At 46.8% G+C, this 14355-nt stretch overlaps 1 protein-coding gene across 4 annotated transcripts in view; it reads left to right on the top strand.

The window, feature by feature from the left end:
* The window catches only part of KIFAP3 (kinesin associated protein 3), a 70353-nt gene extending 60527 nt beyond the window's left edge, over window positions 1–9826 (top strand). For all 4 annotated transcript variants that reach the window (XM_071435788.1, XM_071435786.1, XM_071435787.1 and 1 more), the window contains one exon: window positions 9447–9826. Coding sequence is in view for 3 of the 4 variants with exons in the window: in XM_071435786.1 (XP_071291887.1) it covers window positions 9447–9555 (109 nt within the window). In the remaining variant the exon portion in view is untranslated. The remainder of the gene's footprint in view (window positions 1–9446) is intronic.
* The last annotated feature ends 4529 nt before the right edge of the window (window positions 9827–14355 follow it).

The following is a 14355-nucleotide window of genomic DNA, read 5'->3' on the forward strand; positions in this document are numbered from 1 at the left end:
TCCCTCTGGAAAACCAAGATGATGGTTTTTTAACTCTGAGATTTAAAAAAATAATAAATTGGCTTACAAAGTTTATTTGCCTCTGGGATTTTGAGCTTTTTAATTTTTTTTTCCAGTACTCCCTGATCAACCTTTTTAGTCTGGAAACATTTGATTTTTCATTTGTTTGAGTTTTTTATATAATAATGCTACTCCAAGATATAGATCTCCAAGAACACATTCCTTGTCTGTATTTGTATCTGCCTTGTTTCCTGATATATCCATTGTTATTCCTAAGAAAAAAAATCAGTAAGAGACATTGAGATTTATTTTCTTCTTGATTTTCACGAAAATCTTTGCTGATTTGGGATAGATCTCAACAAGATTTCACTAGGGCCCTGTGCTGATATATAAAAGTGTTTGAAATCAGGACAATCCTCTGTGGTGGTAAAAGAATATTCAAAGTTTCTTCATCAGTAGTAACACAGCAACTGCATTTGCTGCGTGTGCTGGAGCGAGCGCTGCAAATCCCCCAGCAATGTTCACTTTCAGAAAGGCTTTGAAAGCTTTTATTGGCTGCAGCTGGAAGCCAGAGCAGAACAGATTTCTTGACTCTCCCTCCCTCCTTCCCTCCAGCATCTGCATTCTCATCCCACTGGGCTGCCCTGCAGACAGCACGGTGTCACCAGTGCCCTGGGCCTTGCTTTGGTGCACAACAGGGGCCTTCTGCCACCATTTGTGTTCATGGGCAGAACTGAGTGGCTGTGCTTGGGCTTGAGGAGTTTGTATAAACATTTCAAGGGAAAGTTCTCCACCAAAAAGCTGCATTTTTGCTTCAGCTACTTGTCTCTGAGTACGTTTTCAGTGAGCTGCTCTGCAAGGAAGCAAGGAGCACTTCTGTGTGCAAATGGGAAGGCTGATGGAAGCTGGAGCACATCCTGATCTGGGCAGTGACACCAGTCACCCCTGTGAAACTTCAGCATCTCACTCTGCTCAGCTATTTGCCTGAAGCTTTCTGTCCCCAGCCTAACACTGAGCTTGCTGAAGAGAATTAAAGGAGAGGTGTGAAAGCTTCCCAAGCCAGGCCTGTCCCTAGTTCAGATTAAGGCAATGTACTCTTCAGTTTATGGAGTTGACACGAACACTTTGGACTGTGCAGGCAGAGAGGGGGAGGAAAGGACATCTTGCTTTTTACTGCCTGTTCCTTAGGGCTTTTTTATTTGTTTTAGTTCTTAATTAATTCTTAAGAAATGGATGTATCTAATCAGTGGGATTTGGACAGTTGAGCCAAGAGCACAGGAGATGTTTCTGTCAGGCTTAGAATGGAAAGCCAGAGCTCTTGATTTCCGTTCCAGCTCTGTCTGTGCACTTGACCTTTTAAGAAATCCTGTAGAGAATGGCTGAGTAACTCCCTGTCTGTGTGGCAGAGCTGTGAGCCTGGCTGCAGGGATGCTGCAGGAGCTCTCCTGGTGCCCTTCTCAGGAGCAATGTGGCTGCAGGACACAACTGCAGCCTTTGAGCTGCTGTCCTGCCCCCTGGCCCTGCTGGGGGTTGGTTGCCTTTCTAGCAGAGCACAGATAATCTTTTTTCCTGAAGAGTTTTATAGAATAAGCAAAAGTCTTTTCTGTCTATGTCAGTCTAATTTGAGTCTTCTCATTACTGTAGTTTGTCATTTGGCTGTCTTTAATGTCTGGGGTGTTTTCTCTTCCAATACTCCAATGGGAAACTGAGGTCATGGAGAAAAGGAGCAACTTGTCCAGGATCACACAGCAGGTAACTGACAGAGCAAGAAAATGAGGCCAAATCCCAGGCTGTGTTTGCAGAGCAGGGATGGCAGCAGCTACAGCTTTCAAGCAAGGCTCACACTGAATTTGGCTAAGCAAGGTCATTTGGTTTGGGTTCAATGCTTTCTTACTATTCAGTTGGGAAATATTTTTTTTTAATGCTGCCTTCCCCCAGTGAATTTTGGCGTGGTTATTGCTTGGTGCATAGCTGGAGCCTGACACAGAAGACACAGTGCTCATTTCTCCAGCATTGTCAGCTTTCCATTTGTTTGTAATTAAATGGGAGAAACAGCAGGATTGTGCTGAGATACAACTGGGCAACAAGTCCAGAAGCAATTGGAAACTTGAAGTCATTAAGTAGACTGAAGAAAGCTGGATCACATGAAAGGACAGACATGATCATATCCATAAAAGCTGTGTTATGATGCACAAGGGAGCTGAAGTATTATTGCACAGGTTCATTTGGATATTTTCTGTCTTGTGAGCAGGTACAATTTTACTGTTTAAGGGACATTATTGCTAATGTAGGGATGGACTTGGGTGATTGATGCAGTGGGCACAGTCACAGACACTGCCACAAAACCCCCCTCCCATTTGAGCTTGAAGAATAAAAAGCATGAAAACAAAAAGCTTCACAGATAGGGGAGAACAACTTGGGGTCATGAGAGGCAGAATTTAGGAGATTTGTGGTTTATAGTTTAACGTCATTAGCAGCAGTGGGAGAATCTACAGTTACAAGACATTATATAAAGAAACATTGTTTTTTCCTAAGGCTTCTCAGTTGTATGGACTTTCTCCATAACCCCTGCTTTCTGCTCTTACTCTGAGGGACAGAAAATTTATGGTCAGTGAAGGCAAACCAGAGGTAACTGGCTTGTAGGAGGAAATGGGATCATCATCTCAATCCCTGGGTTTAAAGCAAGGACAGAAGGAACTGTGTCCCTTTGTGATGTCCTTCACCTGGGGTGCCACCCAGGGCTCATCTGCCAGGGAATGTCAGCAGAAGGGCCCCAGAGTCCATGGCTTCAGGAGCTCTGAGCCTTGGCTCAGGTGGGAAGGCTCCTTGGTACCTGCAGAGGGTTAGCTCAATGTGTCACACCTGCAGGCAGCTTTGGAAGCTGGAGGTCTGTGTGTGTTCTGGGGGATTCAAAACCATATCCCACCTGCTCTGCTGGGGTCCACACAGTGCCTTAATCCCTGCTTGTGCAATGGGCAGGGCCTGGGTGCCCCAGCTCCCTTGGCTTTCCATGCCTGGTCTCTGTGCAGAGGGAACCTCAGGAGGGAGGGAGGGAGCTGCAGCATTCACCAAGCAGTCTGCTGATGGGGCTGGCAGGGCTGAGCATCCCCCTTGTCATTACACTGCCCTGTACTGCAGTCCTTGTCTCACACCAGCTCTCATCAACACTTCAGGAACAAACAAAAACACCGAGATGAGAGAAAAAATGCAGCCTTTGCTGCTGGCAAACTTGTGTTTTGTTGGCAAGAGTTCTGATCAGTGAGCTGCATCTCATTTGTACAGGTTATAATGCTGTGCTTGTCTGGAGATTAGAGACTGCTGTGCCACTCCCGTGGCTCTGGCACCTCCTGAGGGGAAAGCACAGCCTCCAGTGTTCATCAGAACAGGATTTGTTTTGTCTGCTACACACAGGAATCAATCCAGCATTGTGCAATACAGGGGTTCATGGCATGAGAGTTTATAAGGAAATGGGATGGGAACTGTGCTGTCACACATGAGTGGGTTCCTGGAACAGAAAATGTAGGACTTAAAAATGATGTGCAGCTGAAATTCTGAACACCTGCCTGGGCTGAGGTGGGGATGGCTTGGGAGTGCAGAGTGACTTTTAGGAACAGTAATAACCAGGGTATTATGTATGTGTGTGTGTAATAGCCAGAGAAGGTACAGAGGAAACAGTGGGACTGCTATGAACTGAACTGATACCAGGCTTCTGAAAGATGCTCAGAGCCCCTCTGGTTCTAACCCCTCTCTCTGATCCTCAAGAGGAGTTTTGGAGAGCTGCAGGTGTGATCAGAGGTGCCACCTGTGTCAGCAGAGGCTGCCTGTTGACACCTGCATGGAAACCCCCTGGCAGCTCCCTGGAGCATTGGAGAGCTTTGGGTGTGAGCCCTTCACTGGGATTGGTAGGGCTGCTGATGAGCTGAGAGTTGCAAGTAGTGTTTGGCTGGTCTGAGCATCTACATCATTAAAAATCTATAGATTAACAAAACCAGATTTTATTTTTAATAAGCTTATAAATCTTGTATCTTGGGTTTTAGAAAAAGTTTAGAATGAAAGGAATTAGAGGTAAAATCTTGGCTCTGGTGGGAGCACTCTGTGTTTAGCTTGCAGTTCATTTTCAGGGGGCAGTGATTCCAGGGTGCCTTAATTTTGGGCAGAAACAAATGAAATTTTGTCTCTAAAGTGTGAGTTCCTAAACTGGTATTTCACCCTCAAAGGCTTTTCTGGAGCCACTGTCACTTGCACAGGCAGTGACAGTCTGGTACAAAGTGTGCCAAACTGCTTCAGACCTGCTTCCCAGGCACTGCTTCCTGCTGGGACCACTCCAAGATCCATGGATCCTACTGGGGGCTTTCAGTTGGATTTCAGGTGTTTACTTTTGACCAAGAATCTCCCCAGTGATGCTGGACTTTTCTTTCTGAGGCCCTGCTGGTGGAATTAGTACCTGGGAATTAAGCTGTGGTTTGAGCCCCTGTCAGCAGCAGCACTGGTCCCAGTGTGAGCACTGCTGTGGACAGCGTGGGGGTGTGCAGTGCCACGGTCACTCTGCACCCTGGTGTTAATTAGCCAGGTGTTAATGACCCAGCCCAGCCTCTCTGCCCTGCCCTGGGGAGCAGCACAGACACCCCAGCAGAGGATTTCCCATGGAGTGCTCCCTGTGGGAGCCTGCTGAGCCTTCCACACAACCATGGATTCTGTCTGGTCCAAAGCCTGTCTAGCTCAGAAGGGGTTTGTGGATGCAGCAGGATGCTGGCTGCCATTTCCTGCTGGGAGACAGGACACAAACTGCTCTTTACACCTTGAATTCTGTCAGGGCACCTAAGATCCTACATGGCTATATTAATTTGGATGCTCTGAATCACCAATAAGCAGGGCTGTTCAGAAATCTCTCCTCACTCATGCACATCAGGAACGTTTTCCTCTTCAGCATGTGTTCCTCAGTTCCCTAGCAGTACAAGCAAATTGGAAAGTTCAGCTGTCATTTGGGGAAGGTCATAGATCACACTAGCAGCCTGAGTAATCCAAGAGGTTTTAAGTATCACAGCATTTAGTTTAAAGTGAAATTTGCTCTGACAGGGGCTGGCAGACCAATAGGAAAAAGAAATATTTGTGCTTGGAGAAGTGCATGTGTAGAGACCTCGAGTATAACTGATGGCTGGAAGTGATTTCAGTCTAAAAAAAACAAATCATTAAGAGAGTGCATAGGGGTAAAATACACAGTTCATATTTTAAAGGGTCTCAAAATGAACCAGCAACTGAGGTTAGCAGTACACAGTAATTAGCTGGGCTGCTCACTGGTTAACTCCATGAGCCCCAGGCGTGGGGCTGAGCTCTGCACAAGAGCAGGGCTGTGCTGTGAGCCAGGGCTGCCTGCAGTGACTGCAGCTGAGCCTGCAGCTGAGCCTGCTCTGCTGCTCTGGCCTCCCAATCACCCTGCAGCTGCAGGGCTGCATGCACTTCTGGCTGCCCAGGTACATACCAGGGAGCACTGGGAGGAAAAACACCAGCTCAGGCATGAGTGTTGCTGCCCCAGTGGACAATTCCTCTCCTGCATAAACTCTACAGCTATATTAGCATCCCAGCAAGAATAATAATCCCTGTGAGGACTGAGTCAAATAAAGTATCATTATTATGGGAGACAGGCTTGCTGCTTGCACTGAATTTCCTGGTAGATGCTGTAGCATAAAGCCAACAATGTTTTTCCTAGGAGCAAGTCTTGAGGTTGATTGCTGGTATAAATCTGAGCACACATGGCACAGATCATGATCTCAGGCCAGTTGTTATCCAGCAAGTGTTTACAGCCACGGAGCTGCCATCTCTGCTGGCTCTCCCCTTGTGCTGTTCTTGGCAGAAGGGGCAGGGATTCATCAGGACTTGTTTTTAAATCCATCCTCACCTCGGTGGTTGTGCCCTTGGCCTGGCAGCCTCGGGAGCGAGCCAGGCTCTCTCTCCAGGCCTGTGCTGGCTCTGTGGTTGTCCCACCCTGTGTCACCTCCTGGGCTCAGGACCCTTCCTTCAGCTCCCAGAGCTCCGTGCTGCAGGCTGCCAGTGCAAACAATCCAGCAGGCAAAGCTGCTATGCTTCAAGAGCACTAATGTGCAAAAATGAGGCCAGTTCTTTTCAAGCATGGTCAAGACTTCATTTACTTCAGGGAAAGATTTCGATAGGAGGGAGTGTAGTGATTTGATCAAGGTGTTTTAATGTGATTTTCTGTGGTTGTTCTTGGGTTTTTGAGGGGTGTTTTTTTTTTGACTGTCCAAAGCAGTTATCAGCTGATCCATCTCTTCCAGTTTTCTTCAGGACACTAACATATGTCTGAGCCATTTGGAAATAACTGATACTCCTCAAAGTTTAAACTCTAGGGATCTTTACCTAATTACTTACACATTTATAAAAAAGATATTAAAAACCTGATTTGTTGAGAATGTGATTGAAACCATATTTTCCCTGCTCTCGTTATCAGTTTAAATACATTTAGAAGCTCTTTGAGTGAGGATTCCTGAGCTGGAAGTGGCTGGGAGAGCTCAGCCTGCAGGGATGGAGGCCCATTGCCACCGCGTGGCTCAGGCCGTTATTACACCTCGCCCCAAGAGCCCGTGCTGGCTCAGCTTGGGCTGTACCAAGGAGTGCAGGACACGTTCCAGGCTCCTGTTTCTGATGTGTCCCTTTGCCACAGGGACCTGAGGCTGGCACTGCTGTGAGCCTGGGCACGGTTGCTGCGAGCCTCACTTGCAGTCAGCAGCCCTGGGCAGCCACAGCCTCCTCAGTCACCTGAGCATCATTCCAGAATGAGCTGTGCAGTGGTTGGCAGGAATGCAAAAAGGCCCTGTTGTACCAACTTACCCACAACTAACATTGTTACAGTCACAGAAAACATCATGGAAAGATAAACCCAGAAAAGCATTTTCTGTTAAATAACTCTTCATTAGAAATCAGCTGTAGATGTTTTAAGGATCTTTGGAGGAAAGCAATGAAACTCCTAAGTTTAAAGGTAGCTTTAAAGGGTCCTGCTTTTCTGCAATGGAACATTTCTGGTGTCACTGGGAATTTGTAGAAGCACAGCAGACCCAGACCCTGCACTCCTAATTCCCATTGTGCCTCCTTTTAGTACATTGTTAACTCGTGGCACTGACAGTACTGAAAGATCCCTGAAGGAGTTGGCATTGGTTTATAGAAGTTTGTTCAATGGTTTGTTTTCTGAACTGCCAAACAAACTGGTCAGCTTCATGCTTGTCCTGGCTGGCTTGTTCACAAGAGCTTTGGGCCTGACAGGAGAGGCAGGGGCTGGCTGAGGTGACCGCTGGGTTTGGGGTTTCTGGAGATGAGAGATAAACACAAAGTAACAGGATTTCTCTTAATCCCCTCTTTCAGGAGTCTTTCAAAGCTTCAGGCCTGATAATGAGAAAGCTGTTGTTGGCAAGGTACAAAGGAGGCATCTGGGGAAGGTGCCTCAGAGGTCACCAGCTCATTTCCTAATGGGCTTGGAAAAGGGTAAGAGGGCTTTGGAGTGGATACAGGCAGGAATGGGTGGTGAGAGGAGTGCATTCACCACTGCAGGATGCACCAGGGCCACTCTGCTGCTCTCTGCTGTGCTGAAGGGCTGGTCAGCCTGCAGGGTGGGGCTGAGGGCTCTGCAGCAGTGAGGAGATGGGTGTTGCCAGTTCAGATACACACAGGCAGATGTGGAAATGCAAAGCACTTTCAGCTCACAGCATTTCTCAAGATACATCAAGTAAAACAGCGATTTTTTTTTCTCTGTAGCTTGGCTATTGATTGTGCCCCTTCCATCATCTCAGAGGACAAATCTCAGCCTCAGACCTTCCACCTTCACCTGACTATCAGGATATCCCATGAGTGAGCTCCTTTTCTGAGAAACCAGGCACTAGGGATCCTTTTCTAGGGCCTCACTGAGATACAATCCAAGGAAAGTGCCTTTGTGAGGACAGAGATGGACGTGGTCCCCCCCATGCAGCTGAGCCCTTTCAGCCCAAGCAATTCAGCTGTGCCAGCTTCTTGCAGAGCCAGGGCCTGGGGCCCACCCATTGTACATCTTCTGCAGGGGTCGTTCTTTCCCAGCCTTGGCTCTTGCATAACCCATGTTCCATATGGATAATTGGCAGTAATGAGGTTCAGCTTTTCCCCACTCCAAAAGCACTTTGCTTTGTGTTTTGACAGTCTTCACAGGGGAAGTTTGGCTCCTTTCAATGCATCTTTAGTCAGACAATAAATCAGGATCCTTTTCCATTTGTCCCCTACTGAAGGGGAAGCTAAGAAGTGACATAGCTCTGAATAGGCAGCAGTCCAGTGTCTTGGGCAATGCTCGTTTTTCCTCTACCTCCTGCATGAGTTATTGCTGAGCATGAAATATGTGCCACTTTTCCCTATGCAGTTCTTGTGTTTTAGTATCTAACTCATTGTTGTGGGACTTTTTAGGTGTAAAAGATGCTGTTTCACATGAAAAAATAATTACTCTGTCTCATTAGTACATAGCTTTTCAGTATGTGTTTAATTCCTTCTGCCATTTGGCTGCCACTCTTGTATCCCACCAGAAGCACCATCTTTCATCAGATATTCTCTCTTTTAGCTGGTGTTCTCCATGTACCTCAGAAATGGACTGAAGGCAGGGAAAGAGACTCTTCAGATGTGCTGTGCAGGGCAGGCTTACAGCAGGTTTTGCCAGAAGCCTGAAGGACGTGGTAACTGTAATGTACAGAGGGAAACACTGAGTCAGGGAAGAAAGTGCTTGGCCAGTAAATCTGAGAAAGGAGGGAAGAGAAGACTTTGGTCTCTCCTGGGATTCCTCTTGGATCTGAAAGCCTTTCCCTGATTGGAGTTGCACTGGTGTCTCCACAGCATTTCGTTTTCCACCAGGGAAGTGGTGTCCAGAAGGGGAACACAGCTGGGAAAGTTCCCTCACAAAACCATCATGCCTTAGGATTTTAGCTTGTATATTTTTCATCTATTTGCAATCCTGCAGTTCTTTAGTGTATAGCTCTGAACTCCATATACAGTGCTAGCTACTGGCATTTTGGGCAGACACAATTCCTCTCCAGGCCTGGCTATCAAGGACACCTCACTTCCTCGGGCCCTGAGAGATGTAACCAAAAGTGAGTTAGGGGGGAGCAAACTTGGGGTAAATGACTTCATTAGCTGAAGCTGGAATTGGAAGATTGGTCCATTTCCATATTGGGGATTAAACTTACAAAAGTGTGAAAATCCTTGACCTGTCGTCCATTTTGAGTGTAGCCCCTGGGGGACTTTGTGTGCCCTAAATGTACCTGAAGGCCCTTCAACAAACAGAACTGCTGTTTATTTTGTGTGCCCTCTGTTTCAGGTAAGCCCAGACAGGCAGCAGCAGCAGCAGGAGCAGCTGGAGCCAGCAGCACTGCTGTTCCTTCCCTGGCACACAGAGCTGTGCAGTTTCTCTCTCTCTCTCGTTTCTGCAGCCTTGCCGTGGATTGCTTCGCTCCGAGCACGGCGGGTCCCGGGCGCCCCGCGACCGCCTACGGCTACCGGCCAGAGGAGCCCTTCCTGTACGGCTACGGGGCACGGTGAGGGCCGCAGCACCGCCTGCTCCTGCATGCTGCACCCCGGGCTCCAGCTCTCTGTATCCTTTGGCATGTGTAGCTCCATGTAAACGTAGCCTTCCTGGGCCCAGTGTGTTAGTGACAGTGTTTAGTCTTGGGTTGCTCTTTGTTGTTGTTATTTTTGTACAGTAACTGCGACTTGAAAGCGGGAATTGGAAACTACTGGACTGGAAAGTGTCACATTCTGTATATTAAGCTACTAATTTAATTTCTATTAAATAGAAAAACCTGTGTGGTCAGCAGTGGTGAATGTGTTTCTAAGTGATGTTTTATGTGTTTTACAAGGCACTTAAGAAGAGTGCTCCATGTGCAGCGTGTTTAACATGGACTGTTTCCCTCTCACACTTGAGTCACAGAACAGCACTGAGCCCCAGCATCTCCTGGCACTGCCCTGACACATAGTTTGGATCAAAGTCCACTCCTGGGTCACCACTTTAATAATGGAAAGATGGCACAGATTCACTCCCCTGGAGCTTCAGACATTTACAGTCCATTTTAAATGCTTGAAAACACTTAAAATTAGAAACTACACAACAGAATACCTTTACCCTAGTGTTTAAACAGAGCTCTGTGGGCTGAGAGAAGACAGCCACATCCATCCCGAGGGGCAGCAAGAACAAGAAACATTGTACCTTGGTTCAGAATCCAGAGCAGAGCCTTTACCCCAGCTTTCCTATCTGGAAACACAAATCCACCCTGTCCTGCTGGTTTCTGGGGTTTAAGCTGGATCTAAGCAGGGATCAGTGAGCAGCAGAGTCAGGCCAGGACCCTTTCATGCTGCACTTGCAGTGTGGTGATTGTTTTGTGTCATGCTTTGAAATAAGCTGCAAATGTTGAATTCAGGCTGAAGCTGTTCTTCAGCTGTGCATGCCCACTGTAACAGACAGCAGAAAGGGATGATAATGCCGTCTCTGCCACAGCTACCAAGGCAGCAGTTCAAATTTTCACTTTTTAAAAGAAAAGTTACCTCTACCTCATCCTTTTTCTTTTGTTAATGCCTGTTGATTTGCAGATTTGTTTTTCTCCTTCTTCCTCCCTCCTTTATGGCTTAAACAGAAAGTTGACTTGCATCAGGGGCTGATCCTACAGAAACCAGTCACTAGTAATTCCATAACACTGGGGTCTGTGCTGGGAAGGTGATCTTCAAAGGCATGGGATTGTTTGGGGAATCTGACAAACTCTTAGTCTTATACTTCAAAAATACCTTTGAAATAAAAATTGTTTTGAAACCCTGTGTTATCTTTACAAAGTGTGTGCAAGTACTTTTATAAGCACCATTACTCCCTGTGTTCCAACTGCGTGACTGGAAATGAGTCTAAAATTAGCCATGGTATTTCATAGCAGTTTTCAGCCTTCTCTCTGGGCTGGCTCCTTGTTCAGGGCTTCACTCACTGGAGGTAGGTGGAAGAAGAGTTGCCAAGATGAAGCAGTGTTTTTGAAATTATTTTCTTTACCATTCTTAACTAATTCTTACGCAGTTTCTTAGAACAGGTAAGCTCTCAGTAAGAAACACGGCAGAAAACTTGAACTACTCAAACAGGTTTCCAGTGTTGTACCTTTCTAGATCATTCCCTTTGTTCTGAGTCCACACTGGATTTGCCCAGAGGTTGTGCCATGTTCAGTCAAAAGCTTTTCAGATATTTTTATAGTTATTGTTGTGAGAGAAATCCCCCAAACTGCACACTCAGGCTATTCTTTGAGCCTGGCACTCACTCATCAGGCTTTTCCAGAAATTAGTGTGAAGTTATTTAAAGCAGTTGCCCTGCTCATGGAATGTGTTTTGGGGGAAAACCAAAATGAAGTGGGTCCTCAGAGTATATGCAAACTATCAATGAAACTGAAGGAGCCTTTAATTGGAAGCTTCAGGTTAACGAGGAGCTGCAGTGGAGCTCCAGTGAAGGGTGGGTGTCTGTAATTGTAATCCAGTTGTGACCATGCTGAGAATAAATGGCAGTGGAAAAAAAAAATCTCTGGCTGCAATTTTAGTATTCAATGTTAGGAGTTTATGGGAAATGAATAAAAGATCAAGTATTTGTAGCTTTGCCTGGCAGCAGCTAAGAAAAGAACATCGTTTATCTGCAAACAGAGCTTGGTAAAAATTACTCAGCACTTAGTAGCCTGAGGACAGAGCCTGCTCGCCAAGATGAAAACCAGCTGTGCCACTGCACTTCCAAGGCAGGAGAGAGGCTGATTTTCCCTTTAATTACAGTTCCTGAGCCAGAAAGGGCAAAAAAAAAAGATAGGAGCACATAGACTTTTCACATTTCCTATATCATGTTTCCTGTGGGTGTCAGAGGAAGATGGGAGAGTCTGAGCTGTTTAATTATCTGTATTTTATAGATTCAGTCCCTGGGTACTGTACACTGCACAGAACAGGGCAAGGAGGGATCTGCTTTCTGTTAGCAACTTCTGCAACTTTGGTCCTCTTTTTTTCTAGTTTCTCTTCCAGGCTTTGTGGAGCTCCTCTCTTCTTTCCCTACAGCAGCAATCCTGAACCATCCTAGGAGTATCCTCTTTCCCAGCCTGTTGCTAATTAATTAATGAGTTTGGTTAGGCAAGTGTTTTAGATATAATGAGGCTGTAAAGTTAACAGCACAATGAAATAAGCAATGGCTGAGAAGCTCCTATGTCTGGTAGCTATTAGAGAGGCTTTGTGCAGATGGACAGGCTCATTTCTAGGAGCAATCTGCTCCATGCAGCCGCCTAAGATCTTGTGTTAAATTATTATTTGTACTACACCAGTACTTAGGAGCTTTCCAGGGCAACAGGGTGGGGGAAAGCAAAAGTAAACAAATATTCTCCTCCCTGAGAGCTCATGGAGGACCTGATTCAAGGTCTCTCAAATACCAGGGGGCTGTGGAGCTGTCTGCAGTCCAACATGTGCATTTCATTCTGCAATCAGACTGCCCTGATTCGGTTTAATTGTATCCACTCTGGATTAAATGAAACAGAAACAAGATGTATCTTCCTCTGGAATAAGCAGGACAAGCTCTGTTTAGATACAGGAGATTCTGGGCCTCTCTGGCAGGTTCTGTAGTGGAATTCCTGTAGTGCAGCACTCACTGTCCACTCACCATGGCCAGAGGCTGAGAGGAACAACAGCCTCCATTCCTTCTGTGGCCATCCTCAGAACCCATGAAATACCCTGAGCTGACTGCTGCTGCAATTCATGTTGCCTTGAAGCTCTTGTGATCTGCTCATTTTTTCCTTCAGGTAAAGGTTGGGGGGTTTTCTTTTGAAAGAGCTCTGAGGTGCCAAGGGAGGTGTTGGAGCTGCAGAGACAGAGGAGGGCTGCACTCCCCTGCATGGATTTCATAGTCACAAGGTGGTACTTGCAGCCACTTGGTCTGGACAGCCACTTGAATGAAAACATGGGCTTTTCCAGAGCTGGAAAAAATATGCTGGGGTCCCTGCCCCATAAAATAAAACTCACTTCTGTTTATTAAGAAATTGAGAAATATCATTGGAGGCAAAAGGCTGCTGTGCTGTAGTTGTAATTCACATGGCCATGCAGGAGTGGGACATCATGGAGAAGCAGCCTTTGTTGCTGTGCCTTTCCCAGAGAGCTGGGAACATCTCTGCTCTACTGAGAGCTGCCCAGTGAGCTGGGCAGGCTGGAGCTGTGGCTGCCCCATCCCTGGGGGTGCTCAAGGCCAGGCTGGACAGGCTTGGAGCAGCCTGGTCTAGAGGAAGGTGACCCTGCCCAGGGTTGAAATGAGATGAGCTTGAAGGTCCCTTCCAACCCAAACCACTCTGGGATGCTAAGGCAGTGCTCCCCAGCTGTGCCTTCAGACCTCACATGCTCCACTCCACTGAAGTGATTGTGGCCCCATCCCCCTCTGCAGTCACCAGCTGCCTCTCTCTCCACTATGCCAATCTTTTCTTGCCCCCCTGACTTAAAGAATCAGTTCCAGTCCTGATGAGGCATTTGCTAGGAGCTCTGTAATCCTGCTGGTTCCATCTCTGCCCTTGAGGGGTTCACACCTCCCTAATCCCAATCCCTGGGTGGTTCTCTGGAGGAGCAAAGGCAGAGGGTGAAGTGTGGGGGCAGAAACCCAGCTGGGGTGTTTGTGCAGCACCTGGGGACAGGGCCCTGAGCAGGGCACACCCCTCAGTGCCACTTCAGCCTGTGTGGGACAGCAAGATCACTCGGGAGAAGCAGGAAAAGGTAAAATGCTGCTCCACAGAGACAGCCCAGCAAAGGAAACACACCAGAAATGATGCAGAACAGCCAAAGTTTGCTTTTTCTTCCTGACAGCCACATGAATCACACCACAGCCTGAAGCTGGAGCCAAGGGCTGTGAGTAGAAATCAGTTGTTGCTTATTAAGAATTTTTTATCTTTATCTCCAGTTATTCATGTCTTCTGACCTTCTGCCTTTGCCCTGCCACAAACACAGGACATACAAATCCACACCTGGCCCCTTGAATAAACTAGTGACTAATGTCCACCTTAGTGAACATTACACAGTTTCTTTTCGTTTGCACTTTGGGGCCAGGATATTTTTAGGTGTCTGTCCCATTTGGGCCAAAGACTCTGGATCTTTCCTGCCTTTGACAGATAGAGGTGATGTACCTGAACTTTACTTAGTTTCTGTTCCTGTGTGCATTTTATTACCCTGTAATGTGTGATGTACGACATACTGTGACCCATTTCACTTTCCTGTACCCTGCTCCTCCCATTATATTTCTTCTTTTTTTAAAAAAGCCCCAGATCATCCATCTACCAGCATATCCTGCCAGAGGAGCAGGCTCCTCCTAGCACTGTG

This window comes from Agelaius tricolor, unplaced genomic scaffold (assembly GCF_023055355.1).
Source record: "Agelaius tricolor isolate 1412-34295 unplaced genomic scaffold, bAgeTri1.0.p SCAF_11, whole genome shotgun sequence".
Classification (NCBI taxonomy): domain Eukaryota; kingdom Metazoa; phylum Chordata; class Aves; order Passeriformes; family Icteridae; genus Agelaius; species Agelaius tricolor.